This window comes from Lagenorhynchus albirostris, chromosome 1 (assembly GCF_949774975.1).
Source record: "Lagenorhynchus albirostris chromosome 1, mLagAlb1.1, whole genome shotgun sequence".
Taxonomy (NCBI): domain Eukaryota; kingdom Metazoa; phylum Chordata; class Mammalia; order Artiodactyla; family Delphinidae; genus Lagenorhynchus; species Lagenorhynchus albirostris.
Genome location: NC_083095.1, coordinates 67,578,764 through 67,601,593, shown reverse-complemented (window position 1 = coordinate 67,601,593; position 22,830 = coordinate 67,578,764). Strand labels below are relative to the sequence as shown.

At 36.2% G+C, this 22,830-nt stretch overlaps 1 protein-coding gene across 8 annotated transcripts in view; it reads left to right on the top strand.

Annotated features, from left to right (window-relative positions):
- SCFD1 (sec1 family domain containing 1) overlaps positions 1-17,842 on the top strand; it is a 134,814-nt gene extending 116,972 nt beyond the window's left edge. The window contains exons 21-26 of one of the 8 annotated variants that reach the window (XR_009539671.1): positions 1,347-1,399; positions 2,238-2,349; positions 3,413-3,495; positions 3,612-3,645; positions 4,147-4,212; positions 11,936-11,958. Coding sequence is in view for 1 of the 8 variants with exons in the window: in XM_060144189.1 (XP_060000172.1) it covers positions 1,347-1,399; positions 3,612-3,645; positions 4,147-4,212; positions 11,936-12,004; positions 17,615-17,638 (246 nt within the window). In the remaining 7 variants the exon portion in view is untranslated. Of the gene's footprint in view, positions 1-1,346; positions 1,400-2,237; positions 2,350-3,412; positions 3,646-4,146; positions 4,213-11,935; positions 12,005-17,614 lie in introns of those variants that run through there. The other 7 variants (XR_009539670.1, XR_009539672.1, XR_009539677.1 and 4 more) reach the window with 7 other exon arrangements.
- Positions 17,843-22,830: the final 4,988 nt, after the last annotated feature.

Sequence of the window (22,830 nt, the reverse complement as noted above, 5' to 3'; positions counted from 1 at the left end):
GATTAGCATCGTCCACCATTGAATGCAGGACTAGGTAGTGGCAACAATGCATGGTTTGTCATTGATCACGTTTGGGTAGGTTCATCCAGAAAAGAACCAGATAACGTTTCAGAAAAGAATGAGTTCCTTTGGCTGATTGTACCATGGAGGGCAAAGGAGGCAGAGATTAGGAAGTGACTACATTATAAACAGTAAAGCAGTACTTTCCAGCTCCTTTAATATCAAGAAGCTAGTTTCCAATGTAGTATGGAGGTCAGCAACCCCTTATCCACAACTTCTGAAGTCCAAAGAGTTCTGAAAACTAAGAGATTTTATATAACTCATTTGGTGGCAAAACCTAACCTTAACTCAAGTTGAGGTTCTTCGTACTTTTGATTTATCCTACTTTATGTTAATATTCATCTGTTTAGCTCCAGAAATATTAACGTGTTAGATGATGGGGTGCTGCCCTCTAGGAATATTATATATAGTTTATGCATGATATTATCTATATGCAATTTTTTAAATTCAAAATTCCAAAATACATCTAACTGCAGAGGTTTCAATTATGAGAGATTGTGAACCTGTATTAGGTATTCTGGACATTCAGTAAAATCATAGACATATAATAATATAATAAATTCTAAAAGCAAGAATATTTAAGTACATTAGGTTATAAAACAGGTATATTATTTTTCTTACTTTTTTTTGAAGTATAGTTGATTTTACAGTGTTGTGTTAGTTTCAGGTATACAGCAAAGTAATTCAGTTATATATATATATTCTTTTTCAGATTCTTTTCCCTTATAGCTTATTGCAGAATATTGAATATAGTTCTCTGTGCTATACAGTAGGTCCTTGTTGGTTATCTATTTTATATATAGTAGTATTCTTTTGTTAATTCTAAACTCCTAATTTATCCCTCCGCCCCTTCCCCCCCTTGGTAACCATAAATTTGTTTTCTATGTCAAAACAGGTATATTTTTGAGAAGCAATATGCATAGTGGTTAAGAGCTGGGGCATTGAAACTAGACTACCTGGGTTCAAATCCTGGAGTTCCCACACTTACTTGTCATGTGACTTTAGGAAAGTTAAAATAAATAACTTCTCTGTACCCCAACTTGCCCATCTGAAAAATAGGGATAATAATAACTACCTCATAGGTGATAGGGGATTATGTAATTTTACTTAGAACAACGTTTAACACATAGTAATTGCTCGGTAAATGTTGATGGTGGTTACCCACTCTACCAAATTAATAGATTCATTAGTAGATTCATCAAATAGTCTTAAAATAAGCCAAACTTGAACTTTTTAAAGAAAAATTCCATAGTCATGGTAGAGTTCTCTTTTTTTTTTTTTAATAGGAAACTGATGACTATAGATATTTTGATCCCAAAATGCTGCGGGGCAATGACAGGTAAGCAGCTCTTGTCTTGTATAATTTGTTGTAGGTTTCCCCACCCCCACCAAGAACGGAAATAACTTTACTGATTTTTTGTTATACATCAGTAACTGCTTATTATTAAAAATTCAAACTATATAGAAAACTGGTAAGTAAACAGTATGTATAATCTCTTTACCCAGAAGTAATCACTGGTAATTATACCTAACACTTTGATGCTTTTCCTTCCAAGTGTAACATGCAAAAAAAATACATTTAGATGTTTGTTGTTTTTAATGAAATGATGAGGGTATTACAAACTATGTGTGGGTGAAGAGAATTTGGATAATCTGTGTGTTTTTAAATGACTATTCTTATTGGACCAAATGAAAAGATGGGAGCTTTATGTTGGATACCAGTTGTTGGCTTTTTATTTAACTGGTCCATAAAATCTAAGCCCCTGGGAATCATTGCTGTGAATACTTCCTTATAGCAATGAAACATTCTGCAAATAATTTATATACTTTATGACAAACATGGTATGGTAAGGTATTTGTTAACTTTATTTTGGATATTATTTTTTAAGATTTAATCCATGGCGGTATGAAGAATAGCCTACAAGATACAGAAAAAGAATAGGCAGAATTAGGAGGGAAAAAACCTTCCTGGAGGGATGGTCTTTAGCACCAAAACTTGGGTGAAGCTTCTTTATTGCCTACACCCTACGTTTGGGATCTTTAGAACTTTGTCTTTGCTCTATCCCAAGCTTTCACATCTTTGTAGGTAGTCAGAACAGATAATCGAGTCACTAGAAAGTTGATTATTGGATTGTTTTGGTAACCTAAAAGATTATTCTATTTTGTGAACTTATCAGAAACACTACCAAAGTTACAAAAGAAGCTGCTGGTAGCAACTGCAGCTGGCAAGAAAGAATTTGACAAAGAATAAATTATAGAAGGGAGAGAATGAGGAGTGACAACTAATGGGTATGGGGCTTCTTTGGCGGGTGATTAAAATGTTCTGAAATTAGACAGTGGTGATGGTTGTACAACTCTGCAAATATTCTAAAAACCAGATTGTACACTTTAAAATGGTGGATTTGCAACTCTTGATGTTCTCGAGCTTACAATTTTTCCTTCCTTGTGTTTGCATCAGTAGATATATTTTGCATTTTAGAAACTTCTGAGAAATTCTTTTAATCTTCCCTATAGTTTATGCATGATAATGAGCAGGAATATTAGCATTGATAAGACAGTGAAACACAGTTTCATTTTTTAATAGACTCAGCCTTCTCTTGAGCCGTCTCATCACAATTAGATCTTGGTTTTTAATAACTAGTAATGCTGTGCTATTTAAGTCTCACGTCTCCTCATCTCATGTCTACTCTTAGAGGAACTTAAAGCACTCTAGAAGGAAGTTTGTGAGGCATTTCTGTCAGGGCAGCTACTGGCTCCTTCTTTGGAATATTGACACAGGCCACAGAAATGAGGAAAAGATGGAACTGTGGAATCAGCCTGTGAATAATTGAGAGGTTATAATAGCTCTCTCCTCTTGGTTGAGATTTTCAAAAATGGCTTGTGAGGAAAACCTAAGTTATCTTTGTAAAGCCTATTTTAGCACTCAAAACAAATATATATTTGACTCACAAAAGCTTTGAAAATTGTGTTTATTAAAAGATCTCTTTGACACCAAGAAAGTATTTTTGAAATATATTACAAATATATAAATATGTAATTAATATATAAATATTAAAAAGCTATAGCAAAATACACATCCCTTCTTCCATCCCCTCTTTGCTTCCTAAACTGTTATCCTTCCCATACATGTGTTTGCATAGTTTTTTCACAAATGTAGATACCCACAAACTGTAATCTGTTGAGTATGGTAAAAATTTTACATAATTTACCACTAAAGTATATATTTTATTAATTCACCTTATACCCAGATTTCCACTCCTCGTGGGAACTGTTGCTCAGTCTTTCCTTTTCCCTCTCAGTCTTCTCCTAGAATTTTATTTTGAAGTCAACAAGTTGTCCCATTCCCTTTTAGACACTGAGATATGTACTTCATCTAGCTGTTCCTCTGAATCCCACTTCACTACCTGGCTCAAAGAAGGTGAAGGAAGAAGAATTGTAAATACATAGCTAATAGTGTGTGCGTGTGTCTGTGTGTTTCCCATGCCTATTTTATCCTTAAGTGAAGCTTTGGGTGAAATTTTCGTGTGTGTTTTTTGTTGTTGTTCTTACAGCTCAGTTCCAAGGAACAAAAATCCATTTCAAGAGGTAAGTTCATATAAAAATCCTCTGTCCCTGAAATGGAAGGATGAAAGGTAACCAAGCAGTCTTGAAGAATATCTTTGTCCTAAACATAGCTTTATGATGATTACTGTATGGCAGTCTTGATAAATCCAATTCCATGTACCTAAGATTCTTTATAAATGACAAATTCAAAAATAACTTTTGGAAAAAGCCCTTTGGATTTATTTGGTATTGTTTAATTGAAGGATGAAGTTTATTTTCCTCAGAATTGTTTCTGAAAAATCTCCACTTCATTTTACTACTCGATAGAAATTAGAAATTTATAAATTTATAGACTTTTCTAAGAAATAAATTTCTTTATAATTGAAGTAGCATCAGGCACTTAGGTAAAAAAATACTAGCCAGCAAGGGATCACATCCTAAGTTGTGGAATGGGCTCCAGACTATACCCCATGTTTGAGAGTTAAAATACTGTTTTAACTATTTCTTTTAACTTAACTATTTTTATTCTGTTTGCATTTTTAGGCAATTGTTTTTGTGGTGGGAGGAGGCAACTACATTGAATATCAAAATCTTGTTGACTACATAAAGGTACATTTGACCTTTATATTCTTTTATCATTTGAGGTTTCACAGTTGTTCCATGTCTTTAACATACTAACATTCTCTGGTGGCTCCCCTGATTCTTACATAACCCCTTTTCTAGAGGTAGTTTAAAAATCCAGCAGATAGGGAAAAATGCCCATATGTTCATCGTTTTCCTGTCACATTTCTGGCCTAAAATTTTACTTGATTTGGAAAATAATGTACCTTATTGATGTAATGTACTTTGCAGCTATCTTATTTTGACTTTAAATGTTTAGATACCTCAAATAAGCCCCTGTTCTAAAAATGTCTCCCTTGGTGAGATGATTTACCGAACCCCATTTACCTGAATAATAAGCACTTTTCTCTCATCTTATTGACCTAAGTCAGCAACATACTTGGAACAAACTTGGAATGTCTGCTTTTTCAGCAAACAGGTGCTTTAGAGGTAGCACGTTAGAAGTGGTGTGCTATTCAAACCTGACAGCAGCAGGGAGTGACAGACAACTAAGCAAAAGAATATGAAGGGAAGGGTGTAACTTGAAGAGCAAAAACACCATTTAAAATGTAGAGGCAACAGAACTAGTGATTGTTGCAATGACATTTTGTAATCTTCATTTAATTCACTTAATATTGAATAATGATTATTCCTTATGTCCTGTATTACATAAGACTTCAATAAAGGTAGAGGTTTTGGTACAGCAGTAGAAAAAAATACATAGGCAGATGTCACAGAGCTTCAAAACCACCAGGTACCTCCAAGGATCCTAGCTCAGTTGCACATAACATGCTTCAGAATGTGAACCACCACTAAGATCTATACCTTGGTCTCAGGGGAGCATCCATCTTATACTAGGAGAGGTCTTTTATACCCCTCTCTTCATATAGCCAGAATCGGGCTGCATGACTAGGCTCAAAGGCAAAAACCAAGGGAACATAACAGAAACCAGGTGTAAACCATCAATCTGTACAATTTTTAAACAGTGCTGACAAACTAGTGCAAGTTGTCCCTTGGTCTATCTGTGAACCTTGGGCAGGACTATATTAATCTATTTCATTCAGATTTGGCCAAGGGTCAACAACATGATTGGTTCCAGGTGTGTTCCCAAGGATAAACACAGGGTTACAACAGACCAGCTGAAATTAATCCTGTACTTATACCCCATCCTTGGTTAAGCTTTCTTAATTACATTTGTCAGCATTCTTTCTGCTTTTTTCTTTTACATTATAGGACAGAAAAACAGGAAGGATAAAAACCAAAATACTAACAAATACTAACCATTTGTTACACCTGAAATGCAGGTATAACTTTAAAGAAACATTGCAGTTTACCAGATATTCCAGTGCAAACTTGTTTTTAATCATGTATAGGCCTCACAACTCTTACCTCTCTCCACCACAGAAATTTTAACTTTGTGAAATGTATTAATAAGTTGAATCAATGTAACAATTAATTGTTTATTAACTAAGTCTAGTTCTTTCTCTGATCAATCACCTCCATCAGAACAACATCAGGGTTATCAGTGGTAGATATGTAAGCCCACCAAGTTATTCTTTACTTGGTTTCAGGTTACAAAATATTTTTTTTACCTTGATTATTACCCTCCACCCACCAAAACATGGTGTATAGGTAGTAGGGCACATGATACTATGACTCATCAGGCATGTAACAGGTATTTTATGTCCCTGTATCCAGGCACCTTTCTTAACAGATCATCAATCAGGTTCATATTTACACAATGGTCTTTGGCTCTTTTGTTGAACAGATTCTTTTGTATGCCTTTGAGCAGCAACAATATCCTAATTTTGCCTCCCAAAAGGGGTCCTCTGAAATATATAAAACCTGTAAAATGAGAATACGTAAAACAAAAGGAAGCATTAGAATTATTCTAGGTGTTTATCCCCTAGATGTTATTGGCATCATCAAAACATAGCACGTGAATAAGCCCAGATTAAATCTTTCATAAACCTCCCAGAACCCATCTTGGACCTTCAGCTTCAAATAAAGGAGGCTATTTCTGCAGGTGTTATGGGCATCTATAAATATAGGTAAGAGTATTATTCTCTTGCTCTCAGCCTCTTGCAAGGTACCAAGATAATATTAGCTTTTTTTTTCTTTTTTTGGTATTTACTTATTGGTTAATTCCTGAGAATCAAGACTTCTCCATCGTCCATGTGTCATTAATTCTTACCCAGAATTTGGCCCTTGGTTTAGAAGACGATCAGATTCAGCAAGACGCCTGATCCATAGAGCTGGCAACAGTATGAGATTGGCCAGTACTTTCCCCTTTCTTCATTCCCAGTCATAGGAGGCAGGTTGGATAAGTGCGAGTTTATAGGACTGTGTTATCCACTGGTTAGTACAGATGCAGAAACTATTAATCCCAGTTTACACAGATGAAAAGAAACATCCCATTCCATCATTCCTCAGACAGATTTAGAGGTATTGTCTTGATGTCTTGTTTGCAGTTAATCCTTTCTTCAGACCTTATAAATGTGATTCATGTCCCTGTACTACAGGATCAGGCAGAGAAAAAGAAACATTTTTAGAAATGCAGGAGAAATTTTTAGTGGTTTCTGTGTTACTACCCCACTTCCTCCCTCCCCTGTTTCTCCTACGGTATCTCAACAACCTCTTCGCTGTTGATTCCCCTTTTAGTTAAATGCCTGTTATGTTTTAACACACATTCTGTCATGCAAGCCACTCTTTCTGTCTCTTATTAGAAAGAGATGTGCCTAATTTAGAAAGTAGATGTTTCAAATGTCAGTTTCAGTTTTCAGTCAGTCCACTACTTTGTGTTTGGTAAGGTATATGATGTCGGTCTATTGTGTACGCTTCTTAGCATGCTGTTGAACTGCACCTGCAGCAAAATGGGTTTCTTTGTCAAGTGATGTATATAAAGGAAGTCCAAATTGAAACAGTTTCTGCTGTGATGTTAAAGGTGTTAAAGGTATTTGCTTTAGTCACCAGGTGTGTAAGTCCAAATCCAAAATGAGTGTCTATTCTGGGTAAAACCTATTGCTGTCCACCTGGAACCATAGGTAATAGGCCAGTGTAATTCTATGTAAACATGTATTTGGAATTGCTGGGTCATAATAACAGTGTTTAACCATGTGAGGAACTGCCAGATTGTTTCCAAAAATAATGTAAAATGCATCATTTTACATTCCCACCAGCAGTGTATGAGGGTTCTGATTTCTCCACATCATTGCCAGGACTTATCTGACTTTTTGATTTCGGCTGTACTAGTGGGTGTGAAGTGGTGTCTCATTGTGGTTTTGATTGCATTTCCATGATGACTTAAATGATGTCAAGCATCTTTTCATGTGCTTATTGGCCATTTATATATCTTCTTTGGAGAAATGTTTATTGAGATCCTTTGCCCATTTTTTAATTGGGTTATTTTGCCTTTTTACTACTGACTTGTAAGAGTTCTTTATATAATCTAGATACAAGTCCCTTATCTTGATATATGATTGCAAATATTTTCTCCCATTCTTTGATCTTTTCTCCTTCTACCTGGTGTCCTTTAAAGTACAAACCTTCATTTTTTTCTTTTGTTGCGTGTGCTTTTGGTGTCGTATGTAAGAATTCTTTGCCAAAGCCAAGGTCATGAAAATTTACTCCTGTGTTTTCTTCTATAGGTTTTATAGTTTTTGCTCTTACATTTAGGTATTTGATCCATTTTGAGTTAATTTTTGTATATAGAAAAAAGTCCAGTTCATTCTTTTACATATGGCTATCCAGGTTGTCCTAGCACCATTTATTGAAAAGACTATTTTTCCCCACTGAGTGGTCTTGTAATAGAGGGAGGCAGTATGCAGCCCTTAGCACGAAGCCTTTGCTGGGTGCTGTTACTGGGCAACCCATTACCAGGCAACAGTTACTGAGAGACCACTAACTAGAGCCGGGGTTAGGAGGTCCCGCTCAGTCATTGGTCGGCAGAGTGGTGGTCAGGCGGAGCGAGGTAAGAGGCAGATCCTGGCCTCCTCCCTGGGGCCCTCCAGCTCACCTAGCCTCAGGCCAGTGGATGAGCTGGAGGGCCCCAGGGAACAGGCTGGGGGCTGTGTCCTGCAGGGCTCTAGAGCCCTCGCCAAGGCCACCCACTGGCCAGGCACAGGCCTTGAGGCGGCGGTGAACCTCTCCCCCATCCCTACCTCCATGACCTGATGGCGGTGGCAGTCTGCATGGGACACAGTCTGCGGGACCTGGCCCCCGCCATATGGGCGGCCTGAGGAGCCTGAGGGCCAGTTGAGTCCTGGGTGCCTGGCTCCCTCAGTGATGACAGCTGGGCAGGGTCTGGGGACCTGGCCCTGAAGGAGCCACCAACTGAGATCTGCCTCCTCTTAGCCAGGACCTGGACCTTGGAAGGTGAAAGTTGTGCCTTGGGACCTTGCCCTTTCTTGTCAGAACAGAGAATAACATTTGTTTGGTGGAGATTTACAGGAACATGGTTACCTAACCATGACCTGACCTCAAGAACAAAGGATCTGACACCAAGAAGTTTGCAACAACTAACCAAGCCCTCCCTCACTTCTCCTATAAAAAGGTCTTCGCTGAAAGCTTTCAGGGAGTTTGCGGTTTTAAAGGCATGAGCCACCCATCTCCTTGCATGGCCCTGCAATCAACCTTTCTCTGTTCCAAACTTCGACGTTTTGGTATTGTTTGGCCTCACTGTGCGTCAGGCACATGGACTTGTGGTTTGGTAACAGTCTTGGCAGGCTTGTTGAAAATCAGTTGACCATACATGTATGGGTTTATTTCTGGACTCTCAACTCTATCCCATTGATCCATAGGTCTGTCCTTGAGCCGGTACTACACTGTAGTGAGTTTTGAAATCAGGATATATGAGTCTTCCTACTTTATCCTTTTTCAAGATTGTTTTGGATTTTCTGGGTTCCTTGCAATTCCATATGAATTTGAGGATCAGCTGTTAATGGCAGTTGGATTCTGATAGGGATTGCGTTGAATCTGTAGATAAGATGAAAATACTCCCCAAAACTTAACACTATTAAGTCTTCTAATCCACGACGTGGAACGTTTTTCCGTTCATTTAGATCTTTTTCTTTCAACATTTTTTGGTTCCTTTGCAGTTTGTTGTTATTTTCAGAGTTTAAGCTTTGTATTTCTTTGAGGTTTACTCCTATGTATTTTTTTATGCTATTATGGATGGAATTGTTTTCATTTCATTTTTGCAACTGTATAGAAATCTGATTGTTATATATTGATCTTGTGTCTGGCAACCCTATTGAACTCATTTATTAGTTCTGATGGTTTGTGGGTTTTTTTGGATTTTTAGGATTTTCTATATACAAGATCATGTTATCTCTGAATAGAATTAGTTTAACTTCTTCCTTAACCTATCTGGAATGTTTTTCTTGCCTAACTACCCTGGCTAGCCCCTCCAGTACAATATTTAAGAGTCCGGAGCAGACCTCTTTATCTTCTTCCTGATCTTAGGGACAAAGCATCCAATCTTTCACCATTAAGTTTGCTGTTACCTATGGGTTTTTCATACAGCCATTAATGTTTAGTAGCTGCTAAGCCATGTAGTTTAATTATCCTGAGAATTCTTTGTTTTTTAATCCTGTTTGGTTTTACTGTTTCCTTTGTTCTGAGTAATCTTCATCTTCATCTTCTTCCTATCATTCAGCCCCATTCAGGGGAAACTGAGCTAGTAGGTCTATGACAGCCTCCCTCATGACATCGGAAACCCATGTTAGTGCAACCTTGTAGTATGAAACAAAACTTACGGCTTATGCCTACAAGAGACTTGTAATTGAGAATGTATCTAACATGGCACTTGATTTATACCAGTTCACAAAACATCGGGCAAGTGCCATATTTGTTGGGAAGGCAAAGAAAATACTATAATGATTCTAGGTGATTTATTTAGTAATGATGTTAGTCTGACTTACAATGTAACTGCTATTTGGTATAACACTGATGTATTTGATAAAAATTAAATGGATTGATTTTTAACAAGACATTTGATAATACTGATATCAATGACCAAATGTATTGGGAATTTTACTTAAAGCCACCACAAGTTGTTCTTTTGATGGAAGGTGATTGGCTAGAGAATTAACTAGATTTAGTTAATAATTAATAATTACACTGAATCAAGGTATTAGTACATTAGTTCAATTTTTTATGGCAGGAAGAAATATCAAATTTGTGCATAATTAAGTATAAATTTACACTGAAATATTACTAAACTGAGGTGTTAAAAATTAAAGCTATACCTACCTTACTGGATGATCAAAAGATTAGAATTTTTGTGTTTATCTTTGTTTTTGTATTCTATAAATGCTATAAAAGATGAAAAATGATGACAAATAATTAGAATTAAGCAAGCTTGTCAAGGGTGGAGAGGGAATGTACTTATATAAGCACAAGATTAATCTCAGCTAGTTAATATACCCTGTGCTAATGTTAGGCCAACCCTGAATGAAATGTATTAACTAGTGTTTAAAATAGGCCTGTGCTAGGATCCAAGCTAGACTAGGGGGCAACTTGCACTCGCTTGTCAACATTCTTTAATGGAAAATGTAAAGATTGATTTGCACCTGGTTTCTGTCATGTTTTCTTGTTTCTGCTGTTAAGCCTATTCACGCAGCCTGATTCTGGCTATGTGATCAGAGAGGTATAAAAAAACCCTTCCTTGGACAAGACTGGGGCTCCACTGAGACCAGGGTATCTCCACTGTATCTTGGTGGTTCACAGCTGAAAATGAAATGTGTCATATTACTGAGATGGGGTCCTGGGAGCTGTGCCTAGAAGTTTTGGACCCCTCTAATGTTTCCCTATGTACTGTGACCTCTACCCTTTTGTGAGTATAGCCTCAAGAATCCCAATTATATGACCCTATTTTATGGCTGCACGTACCATCTCATTTTGAAGAAAAGGAGAGTGAGGTGTGACTCTCGTTTTACTTGTTCTCAGAGAAGGTCAGCTAGAACATTTATTCAGCCAGCGATGTTATTCGGCTCATACATCACAGAGAAATGTCCTTATCTTGTATTACAAAGCTGTAATTCTTTTTGTTCCTGATTAATTAATCATATTTGCTTTGTTATGGAATAAGCTTTTTACTTTACAAAAAAAATCTTACAAATTTACATTCAAGTTCACAATACATGTAAGAATTTCAGCATTAAGAACTTACCAAATTCTCCATCAAAAAGTTTGACTGCTTGTAATTGGGTTCCAACATTCTGTCAAAATTCAGAATGAAATTCATAGAGTTACAGAATGGAATAGGGTATATTAAGACATAAATACTGTATTATCACAAATGAGTCTGAAATGACAGTCCATGCGACTCACACCATATCCTACTTTCAGCGTAACAAAACTTGAAGAATACTTTCTTCAAGTAGTTACAGATCTTACATTGGAAGAATGTTGGTCTAAGATTTTATAAATAATTGTGGCTCCCATGAAATGTGTCAGTAATCACATTCCTTCTATTTTCAGTGTAAATGGCACTAGAAGTGTACCTACCACCTATATTTTGAAGAAAAAAAAAAACTATGCCCATCTCACTCCTTTATTCCATGTAATTTTAGGATAGACATGTGTACACTAAAATCCAATACTCCCCCCCCAAAAAAGTAAAACTTTTAAGAATAACCAAAAGTCTTACTAGGTTTAACCCCTCTTCTTGGGAATATTGAAAATATTACTTGTTACTTGTATCTGAGTTCTGTATCTGATTTTTTTACAGGGGAAACAAGGCAAGCACATCTTATATGGCTGCAGTGAACTTTTTAATGCTACACAGTTCATAAAACAGGTAAAGTGTACTTTTTAGTTTGTTTCCGTTAACATACCCTAAGTTGCTGTTGATATTTTTCAGAAGAGAGCAAGATAATCATGTTCATCTGAACCAGCTGAAACTAAAAGCCATAGAGCTAAAAGAATGTAAGGTTGTACCATGGACAACTATAAAGGAAACTCTTATAAGTAACATTATTTACATTATCCCAAATCTATGAAAAGGTAAATTTAATTCAGAAAAATTTTAATTGGAGTAGTGTTACTCACTTAGGCTAAATTCATTTCAGCATTTCCTTGACATACTGTCCACATTTCTGACTTTGCCGAGCTGAGAAATTAAGTAACCTTATTAAGGGGTTGTATGTGCTCAGTTGATACAGCAGAATTACATTCACCTTGAAAGTTAATGACAGCAGTAGCTGAGGTGTACAGAGTCTTTACATTCTTTTACTATTGTTTCCATGACTGTTCTCAGTAATTACATTAACTTCAACTTTTTAAAGCTTAAACTACCTGAGAGGCTCAATAGGCTGACCAATAATATCCATTCACCCTTACCTTGGCTGCCATAAAAATCATAACTGTACCCTGTGCTCGTTTTTAGCAGCTCTTCCTAGCATCTTTTTCTAGCACAAGTTTCTTACCCACATTATATGGTTCTTGTATTTTTAACCTTAATGAGGTGGCCCAGTGGTATTGTGAGAATTTCAGACATACAGAAAAACTGAAGAGAATTTGCACTGAACACGTGCATACTCCCCATTAACATTTTATTGTACTTGCTTTATAAGATACCTATCCATCTTTCCATTCTTCATTCTATTCCTTGCTCCACCTGTATTAATTTCAAAGTAAATTGTAGCTATCAGTACACTTCCCCCTTAATACTTCATTGCCAATATCATTAACTAGATTTCATTATTTGTTTAGTTTGTTGTTGTTGTTGTTTTACCTTTGGAGATAAAATTTACAATAGTGAAATACACGTATCTTAAGTGTACATTCCTAACTTTGTCAGATGTTTCGTTCACCTGAGTATAACCCAAACCCCTATCAAGATACAGAACCATTACACCACAGAGTTCCTTTATGGCCTTTGCCAGTCAATCCTTGCTCCTAGTCAAAGCCTGCTCCCAAAACACTGTCTTGATGTTTTTCCACCATAGATTAGTCTTGTCTGTTTTAGAACATCATGTAAATGGAATTTTTCTTCGTTAGATTAACTAGAAGATTCTCAATTTTATTAATTTTTAATGAAGCAGATGATGTTAATGCTAATTTTCTCTATTTGTTTTCTTCTTTTTAACCCTTGAATTTTATTTTATTTTTTTTGAATTTTATTTTTTTTTTACACTGGAGGTTCTTATTACTTATCTATTTTGTACTCTATTTGTTTTCTGTTCCTTGGTTTCTACTTTTTATTATTTCCTTTGTGTTGATTACTTTGGGTTTACATTGTTCTTCTTTTACTAGCTTCTGATATTGGATAATCATTAAGTCATTAACTTTAGCTTTTCTTTTCTAAAATAAACATTGAAAATCATAAAATTTAAACTCTTGCCAAACACTGCTTTAGCCACATTCTACAAATGTTGATGTTATGTTTTTATTACCATTGTTGGAAATATTTTAATTTACCTGGTAGTTTATTCTTTAGCCCATGTATAGAGATCTATTGTTTCAAGTATTTGTGGCTTTCTAGATATCTTACTCATACTGATTTCTAATTTAATTCCCTTTTTGTCATAGAACATTCTATACGTAAGTTCATTATTGCAGAATTTATTTAAATTCCTTTTCTGGCCCAACATATGGTCTATCTTGTTAAGCACTCCATATGCACCTAAAAAAGAACATGCATTATGCAGAAGTTGAAGGAAGGGTTCTATAAACATTAATTTGGTCAAGGTAGTTGATAGCATTACTTAGATCCTCTATGTCTTTATTTTTATTTTTTTTGGTCTAGTTCTATCAGGTATTGAAAGATTGGTATTAAAATCTCTGACTGTGATTGTGGAATTGTCTCTTCCTTTAGTTCTGTCAATTTCTGCTTTTTGTGTTTTTAAGTTCTGTTATTAGGTACATACAGACTTATTAATGTATATTCCTGATGAATGGATTCTTTTATATGCAGTATTCCTCTACATATCTGGTAATGCTCTTTGTCTTGAGGTCTGCTTTATCTGACATTAATATAACCACCCTAGCATTCTTACACTTAGTTTGCATCTTATAACTTTTCCGTCTGTTTACTTTCAACTTGTCTATGCATTTATATTTAAAGCATATATCTTGTAGGTAGAATATAAGTGGATCTTGTGTTGTTTTTTTTAAACCATTATACAGTCTCTTTTAATTGGAGTCTATTGGTCTATTAACATCTAATGTAATTATTAATATGATTAGATTTAGGTCTAGCACTTTACTGTTTCCTCTTTCCTACCTTTCTTTGTATTATTTGAACACTTTTTAGAATTCCACTTTAATTCATCCATAGATTTTTTTTTTAGCTATATCTCTGCATTACAAATTTAGGGTTGCTCTGTTATGCCACTTGCGTTAAATGTAGAAACCTTGCAACCATACATACCCTCAACATTTATGCTGTGATTGTCATATTTTACATCTACATACATCATTAACCTCACAAGACAGTAGACAGTGTTACCATTTGTGCTTCAGTCATGTTTATAACAAAGACATAAATCTTTGCATTTATATGGATATAAATTCCAGTGCTCTTCATCCCTACTTATAGCTTCTCTTTTTTTTTTTTTTTTGGCTGCATTGCTGCATGTGGGCTTTCTCTAGTTGCTGCGAGTGGGGTCTACTCATTGTTGCGATGCACAGAAATTCTCATTGCAGTGGCTTCTCTTGTTGCAGAACACAGGTTCTAGGTGCGTGGGCTTCAGTAGTTCTGGCACGCAGGATGTAGTGCACAGGCTCAGTAGTTGTGGTGCACGGGCTTAGTTGCTCCGCAGCATGTAGGATGTTCCTGGACCAGGGCTTGAACCTGTGTCCCCTATATTGGCAGGCAGATTCTTAACCACTGTGCCACCAGGGAAGTCCCCCTACTTATAGATTTTAATTTCCATCTGTTGACTGAAAACCTTTTAGCATTCACTGTAGCTCTGGTATGCTAGCAGTGAGTTCTCTTAATTTTTTATCAGATGAAAATGTCTTTATTTCACCTTTATTCTTAAATAATTATATATATATATATATATGCACACACACATCTGTACATATATACATATATATAAATATTTTTTCTGGATACAAATTTCTGATAGTTTTTCAGCACTTTCAAGATGTCAGTCCGCTGTCTTCTGTCTTTCATTGTTTCTTATAGGAAGTCAGCAGCCATTCAGATCAGTGTAAATTTTTTTTAACATCTTTATTGGAGTATAATTGCTTTATAACAAAGTGAATCAGTTATAATTTACCTATATCCCAGTATCTCTTCCCTCTTGCGTGTCCCTCCCTCCCACCCCTCTAGGTGGTCACAAAGCACCTAGCTGATCTCCCTGTGCTATGAGGCTGCTTCCCACTAGCTATCTGTTTTACGTTTGGTAGTGTATATATGTCCATGCCACTCTCTCACTTTGTCACAGCTTACCCTTCCCCCTCCCCATATCCTCAAGTCCATTCTCTAGTAGGTCCGTGTCTTTATTCCAATCTTGCCCCTAGTTCTTCATGACCTTTTTCTTTAGATTCCATATATACGTGTTAGCATACAGTATTTGTTTTTCTCTTTCTGACTTACTTCACTCTGTATGACAGTCTCTAGGTCCATCCACCTCACTACAAATAACTCAATTTCGTTTCTTTTTATGGCTGAGTAATATTCCATTGTATATATGTGCCACATCTTCTTTATCCATTCATCTGTTGATGGACACTTAGGTTGCTTCCATGTCTTGGCTATTGTAAATAGAGCTGCAGTGAACATTTTGGTACATGACTCTTTTTGAAGAGTTTTCTCAGGGTCAGATCAGTGTAAATTTATATGTAATGCGTAATCTCTCTCTGGTGCTTTCAAGATTTTATCATTATCTTTGGTTTTCAGCAATTTAATTATAATGTATCTATGCATGACTTCTGTGTATCTTGCTTGGGGATCACTGAGCTTCCTGAGTCTATAAATTTATACCTTCACCAAATTTAGGGAATTTTCAGCTGTTAGTTCTTCAAGAATTTTTATGCCCACTTTTGTCTCTCCTTTTGGGACTCCATTTACATTTATGTTTAACTGTTTATAGTGTCCCACAAATCCCTGAGGATGCTGTTCTTTAACGTCTATAAGTTACTCTGTCTTCAGATTCAATAAGTCTTTCTTCTCCTATCTCCATTCTGCTGTTTGATGTATTTACCAGTTCTTTAATTTTCACTTGGATTTTTTTTAAATGTAGTTTATATTTTTATGTTGAGATTTCCTTTTTTCATTCATTGTGAGCCTATTTTTCATTATTTCATTGAAGATATTGTCCTAGCTGCTTCTAAAACGTGGTCTACTATGGGCCCACTCTTGGGGTCCAGTGGTTAAGACACTGCACTTCCAATGCAAGGGGCACAGGTTCGATCCCTGGTCAGGGAAGTAGGATCCCATATGCCATGCGGCATGGCCAAAAAAAAACCCTGTTCTATTAATTATTACACATGGATCATCTCACTGTTGGTTTCCATTGTCTTTCCCCCTAGAGAATGGCTCCATTTTCCTGTTTCTTCATATATTTACTAATTTTAGATTGTATCCTTTACATTTTGAATGTTGTATTTTGGAAACTGAATTCTATTTCTCTGAAGAGTGTTGGTCAAACCCAAAGTTCAAACTCTGTCTCTTGGGTAGCAGTTCAAATCTCACCTGTTTGTTAGTCTGTACAGTCTGTTGCCCCCAAACTCTTTCCTCTGGTTTTTCAGTCCAGAAAGACTGCAGGTTTTCTGTCAGTTTTAGCTGCCAGTATAGCACCAACTGTGGCCTGCCTTCAGGCTAAGAGCCACAGAACCAGAGAACTCAGTCCAGGCTATTCCCTCCTTCCAAGTGTTGATTCTGTTCCAGAAGCCACCTGCTTTCAGTTGCTCCCCATTGCCTACAGGTAGTTGGTTTTTGTATTTGTTTAAAGTTTATAATTTCTATCTCTCTGTCATAGACTTGGTGCAATAGTTTACCCAGCCTTCCAGAATTGAAAGCCTTTTCCCTTCCTTTTAATGATCTTTAGAAATATATTAAATATATTTCTAATTTCTTTTAGAAATAATATAGAAAAGTGAACTGTCAGCAGTAAAGTCACACATGATGTTGTTTTTCTTTACATTTTCATAGTGAATTAATATTAATTTTTTATTCTCAGATTTTTGTTTTCCATTACTTGAATTTACTCCTATATAATGTTTACACATCTTTTTGCCATGACAGTTTTTAAATATCTATGAATCTTAAACATTTGAGTTAGTGGTGAATATTGAATGAAAATGTATTATTCTAGAAATGCAGTGCATGAAATAGAAAGCCTGGATTTTACCATGATAAAAGTGTGCATTTAAGGTGTTTACAAATATAATTCAAGCCCAAGTTTCTTTTGTGATTAAAAACAGTAATATTTATGATTTTTATGTTTTGTTTTAGCTGTCACAACTTGGACAAAAATAACACAGAAGAACCTTAACATGAGAATCTATTTAGAACTTGGATAAATGTAAAAAGTCAAAAGAGCCAGATGTTTCCTTTCTTCATATCAATGTCCTAACAGTGAAACTTAGAGTTATTTGTTAATTTTTAAGGAAATTCTATACTTAATATAATGTGTACTGATTAAAACAATAAAGCATTTCAGAAATAAATTTTAACATTGTACATTATCTCTCCTGTTATGTTTGACAAATGAGAAAGAAAGTACTTTGGAAGGAAGGAAAGCTGTCTGAATATAATGTTAAAATATTAATATAATAACCAATATATTATGATTGAAGCTAGTAAAAGTTTAAGAATGTAATATACAAGTGTTATTTCATTGGTTCATGAATCTCCTACATCTCCTAAATTGTAAGCATTTTAATTGTAAAATTACCTTCCCATGGTTTGTTTCCCATGTTGCCTCTAGATTTTATAGCCACTTTAATGTCTCTTCTCTGTCTGGCACAGCTACGTACATTTTATCACATAAAATCCCTCCTTTATATAATGTCAAAAGTCAAATATTAACAACATCTGGAACAGACAAATACAAAACATTTATCCTGTAAAGTTCTAAATAATATGTAAAAGTAAGTGTTAAATTTGATTCTAACCTTCCTATCTGCCTGGCACATAGCACTAAAAAGGAATGTTGATCAGTCATATATCTCAAGGCAGTCATAAGATAAAAGCAAACCAATCGCTCCAGAGAAAAGAACTGTTCCTATTATAAAGGCCAGGGAGCTTTTCCTCCTAATGAGCCTCATCAAGAGAAATCTGTAGTGTTACAGACAACATCCTGATAATAGATAAAACAACAGATTAATTAACAGAACTGCTTCTTTCCACACCCCCACCTACCATGAGTCAATGCTATCGTACCAAAGCACAGGTCAAGAAAAATAATTCTAGGTGGGTAGTGGTTGATTAATGTGACTTATTCCTGGGATGAAATTCAAAGCATGTTTGGACTGCTATAACAAATTACCATAGGCTGGGTGGCTTATACAACAAAGTACTCCTCATAATTCTGGATGCTGGGAATTCTAAGATCAAGGTACCAGCAGATCCACTGTCTGGTGAGAACCTTCTTCCTGATTTGCAGACAGCCATGTGTCCTCACATGGTGGAGAGTACAGAGCAAGCTCTGGTCCCTCCATCCCCTTTTAAAGGCACTAATCCCATTGTGGGGACTCCACCCCATGACCTCATCCAAACCCAGTTACCTCCCAAAGACCCTACCTCCAAATACCATTACATTGGGGAAAAGACAGTCTCTTCAATAAATGGTGCTGGGAAAACTGGACAGCTACATGTAAAAGAATGAAATTAGAACATTCTTTAACACCATACACAAAAACAAACTCAAAATGGATTAAAGACCTAAATGTAAGACCTAATACTATAAAGCTCTTAGAGGAAAACATAGGCAGAACAATTTTTGACATAAATGGCACAATATCTTTTTTCATCTGTCTCCTAGAGCAATGGAGATAAAGACAAAAATAAACAAAAGGGCCCTAATTAAACTCAAAAGCTTTTTTGCACACAAAGGAAACCATAAAAAAAATGAAAAGACAACCCACAGAATGGGAGAAAATATTCGCAAACATTGTTACCGAGAAGAGATTCATTTCCAAAATTTACAGACAGCTCATGCATCTCAATATCAAAAAAACAAACAACCCAATCAGAAAGTGGACAGAGACCTGAATAGACATTTCTCCAAAGGAAACGTACAGGTGGCCAACAGGCACGTGAGAAGATGCTCAACATTGCTGATTATTAAAGAAATGCAAATCAAAACTACAATGAGACATCACCTCACACCAGTCAGAATGGCCATCATCAAAAAGTCTACAAACAATAAATGCTGGAGTGGGTGTGGAGGAAAGGGAACATAAATGTCCCTAAGTGCAACCTAAATGTCCCTCAACAGAGGAATGGATAAGGAAGACGTGGTACATACATACAATGGAATATTATTCAGCCATTAAAAATAATGAAATAATGCCATACTGCCATTCACAGCAACATGAATAGACCTGGAGATTATCATAATAGGTGAAGTAAATCAGAGAAAGACAAATATCATATGATATTGCTTATATGGGAAAGCTAAAAAAAAAATTATACAAATGAACTTATTTACAAAACAGAAACAGACTTAGAAAACAAACTTATGGTTACCAAAGGGGAAAGGTGGGGGGGGAGGGATAAATTGGGAGTTGGGATTGACATATACACAGTACTACATTTAAAATAGACAACAAACAAGGATTATATAGCACAGGGAACTCTGCTCAATATTCTGTAACAACCTAAATGGGAAAAAAATTTGAAAAAGAATAGATATGTGTATATGTATAACAGAATCACTTTGCTGTACACCTGAAACTAACACAACATTGTAAATCAACTGTACTCCAATACAAAACAAAGATAAATACCATTACATCGGTGATTAAGACTTCAGCATTTGAATTTGTGGGAGACACATTCAGTCCATAGCACTACATCTGTCAAAGTGGCTGGCACTCAGCGCTTCAGGAGAGACCATTATGCAAAGACAATAAGGCTAATCAAGGTGATAAGCTACAGAGGAGAAAAAGCAATGTCCCTGTCTCCTTAGAAATGGAGAAGTCAGAATCTAAATAAATGTACAGAATGCTCTTTTCTTGTTACCTTTGCATTTTAAAATGAGGGTCAGAATGGCCATCATTAAAAAGTCTACAATTGAATGCTGGAGAGGGTGTGGAGAAAAGGAAACCCTCCTACACTGTTGGTGGGAATGTAAGTTGGTACAACCATTATGGAAAACATTATGGAGGTTCCTCAGAAAACTAAAAATATTGAATACAATTACCATATGATCCAGCAATCCCACTCCTAGGAATATACCTGGAAAAAACTCTAAGCTACATGCAAAAGAATGAAATTAGAACACTTCCTAACAACATACACAAAAATAAACTCAAAATGGATTAAAGATCTAAATGTAAGGCCAGACACCATAAAACTCTTAGAGGAAAACAGAGGCACAACACTATATGACAAATCACAGCAAGATCTTTTTTGACCCACCTCCTAGAGTAATGGAAATAAAAAATAAATGAATGGGACCTAATGAAACTTAAAAGCTTTTGCAAAGGAAACCATAAACAAGATGAAAAGACAACCCTCAGAATGGGAGAAAATATTTGCAAATGAAGCAACTGACAAAGAATCAATCTCCAAAATATACAAGCAGCTCATGCAGCTCAATATCAAAAAAAAAAAATCCAATCCAAAAATGGGTGGAAGACCTAAATAGACAGTTCTCCAAAGAAGACATAAAGATTGCCAACAAACACATGAAAAGATGCTCAGCATCACTAATCATTAGAGAAATGCAAATCAAAAGTACAATGAGGGATCCCTCACACTGGTCAGAATGGCCATCATCAAAACATCTACAAACAATAAATGCTGGAGAGGGTGTGGAGAAGAGGGAACCCTCTTGCACTGTTGGTGGGAATGTAAATTGATACAGCCACTATGGAGAACAGTATGAAGGTTCCTTAAAAATCTAAAAATACAACTACCATATGACCCAGCAATCCTACTACTGGGCATATACCCTGAGAAAAACATAATTCAAAAAGATACATGTACCACAATGTTCATTGCAGCACTATTTACAATAGCCAGGACATGGAAGCAACCTAGATGTCCATTGACAGATGAATGGATAAAGAAGAAGTGGGACTTCCCTGGTGGCGCAGCGGTTGAGAGTCCGCCTGCCGATGCAGGGGACACGGGTTCGTGCCCCAGTCTGGAAGGATCCCACGTGCCGCGGAGTAGCTGGGCCCATGAGCCATGGCCGCTGAGCCTGCGCGTCTGGAGCCTGTGCTCCGCAACGGGAGAGGCCACAACAGTGAGAGGCCTGCATACCACACAAAAAAAAATAAAAGTGGCACATATATACAATGGAATATTACTCATCCATAAAAAGGAATGAAATTGAGTTACTTGTAGTGAGGTGGATGGACCTAGAGTCTGTCATACAGAGTGAAGTAAGAAAGAAAAAAACAAATACTGTATGCTAACACACATATATGGAATCTAAAAAAATGGTACTGATGAACCTGGTGGCAGGGCAGGAATAAAAACAGACGTAGAGAAGGGGCTTGAGGACATGGGGAAGGGGAAGCTGGGACAAAGTGAGAGAGTAGCATTGACATACATAATATGTCAAATATAATATGGATGGCTAGTGGGAAGCTGTTGCATAGCACAGGGAGATCAGCTCGATGCTTTGTGACCACCTAGAGGGGTGGGATAGGGAGGGTGGGAGGGAGGCTCAAGAGAGGGGATATGGGGATATATGTATACATATAGCTGATTCATTTTGTTGTGTGGCAGAAACTAACACAACATTGTAAAGCAATTATATTCCCATAAAGATTAAAAAAACTAAACAACAACAAAAAAACATAATCCACTGTTTGAAGCAAATATAAAACAGTATATTAAAAAAAACAAAAAAAGCAAAAAGATACATGCACCCCTGTGTTCATAGTAGCACTAGTCACAATAGCCAAAATATGGAAACAACCTAAAGTCCATCAGCTGATGAATGGATAAAGAAGATGTGGTACATATACACAATGGCCATTAAAAAAGAATGAAATAATGCTATTTGCAGCAACATGGATGCAGCTAGGGATTACCATACTAAGTGAAGTAAGTCAGAAAGAGAAAGACAAATACCATACGATATCACTTATATGTGGAATCTAAAATATGGCACAATGAACCTATCTACAAAACAGAAACAGACTCACAGACATAGAGAACAGAATTGTGGTTGCCAAGGGGGAGTGGGGGAGGGAGAGGGGTGGACTGGGAGTTTGGGGTTGGTAGATGCAAGCTATTACATTTAGAATGGGTAAACAGCAAGGTCCTAATGTATAGCACAGGGAACTATATTCAATATCCTGTGATAAACCATAATGGAAAAGTATATAAAAATATATAAGTATGTGTATAACTGAGTCACTTTGCTGTACAGCAGAGATTACCACAACACTGTAAATCAACTCTACTTCAGTTTTTAAAATTGAAGAAAAAAATGAGTTAGGAAAATAGTCTTGTCAATGAATGTAAAATAATTTCTTTCAAGCTTG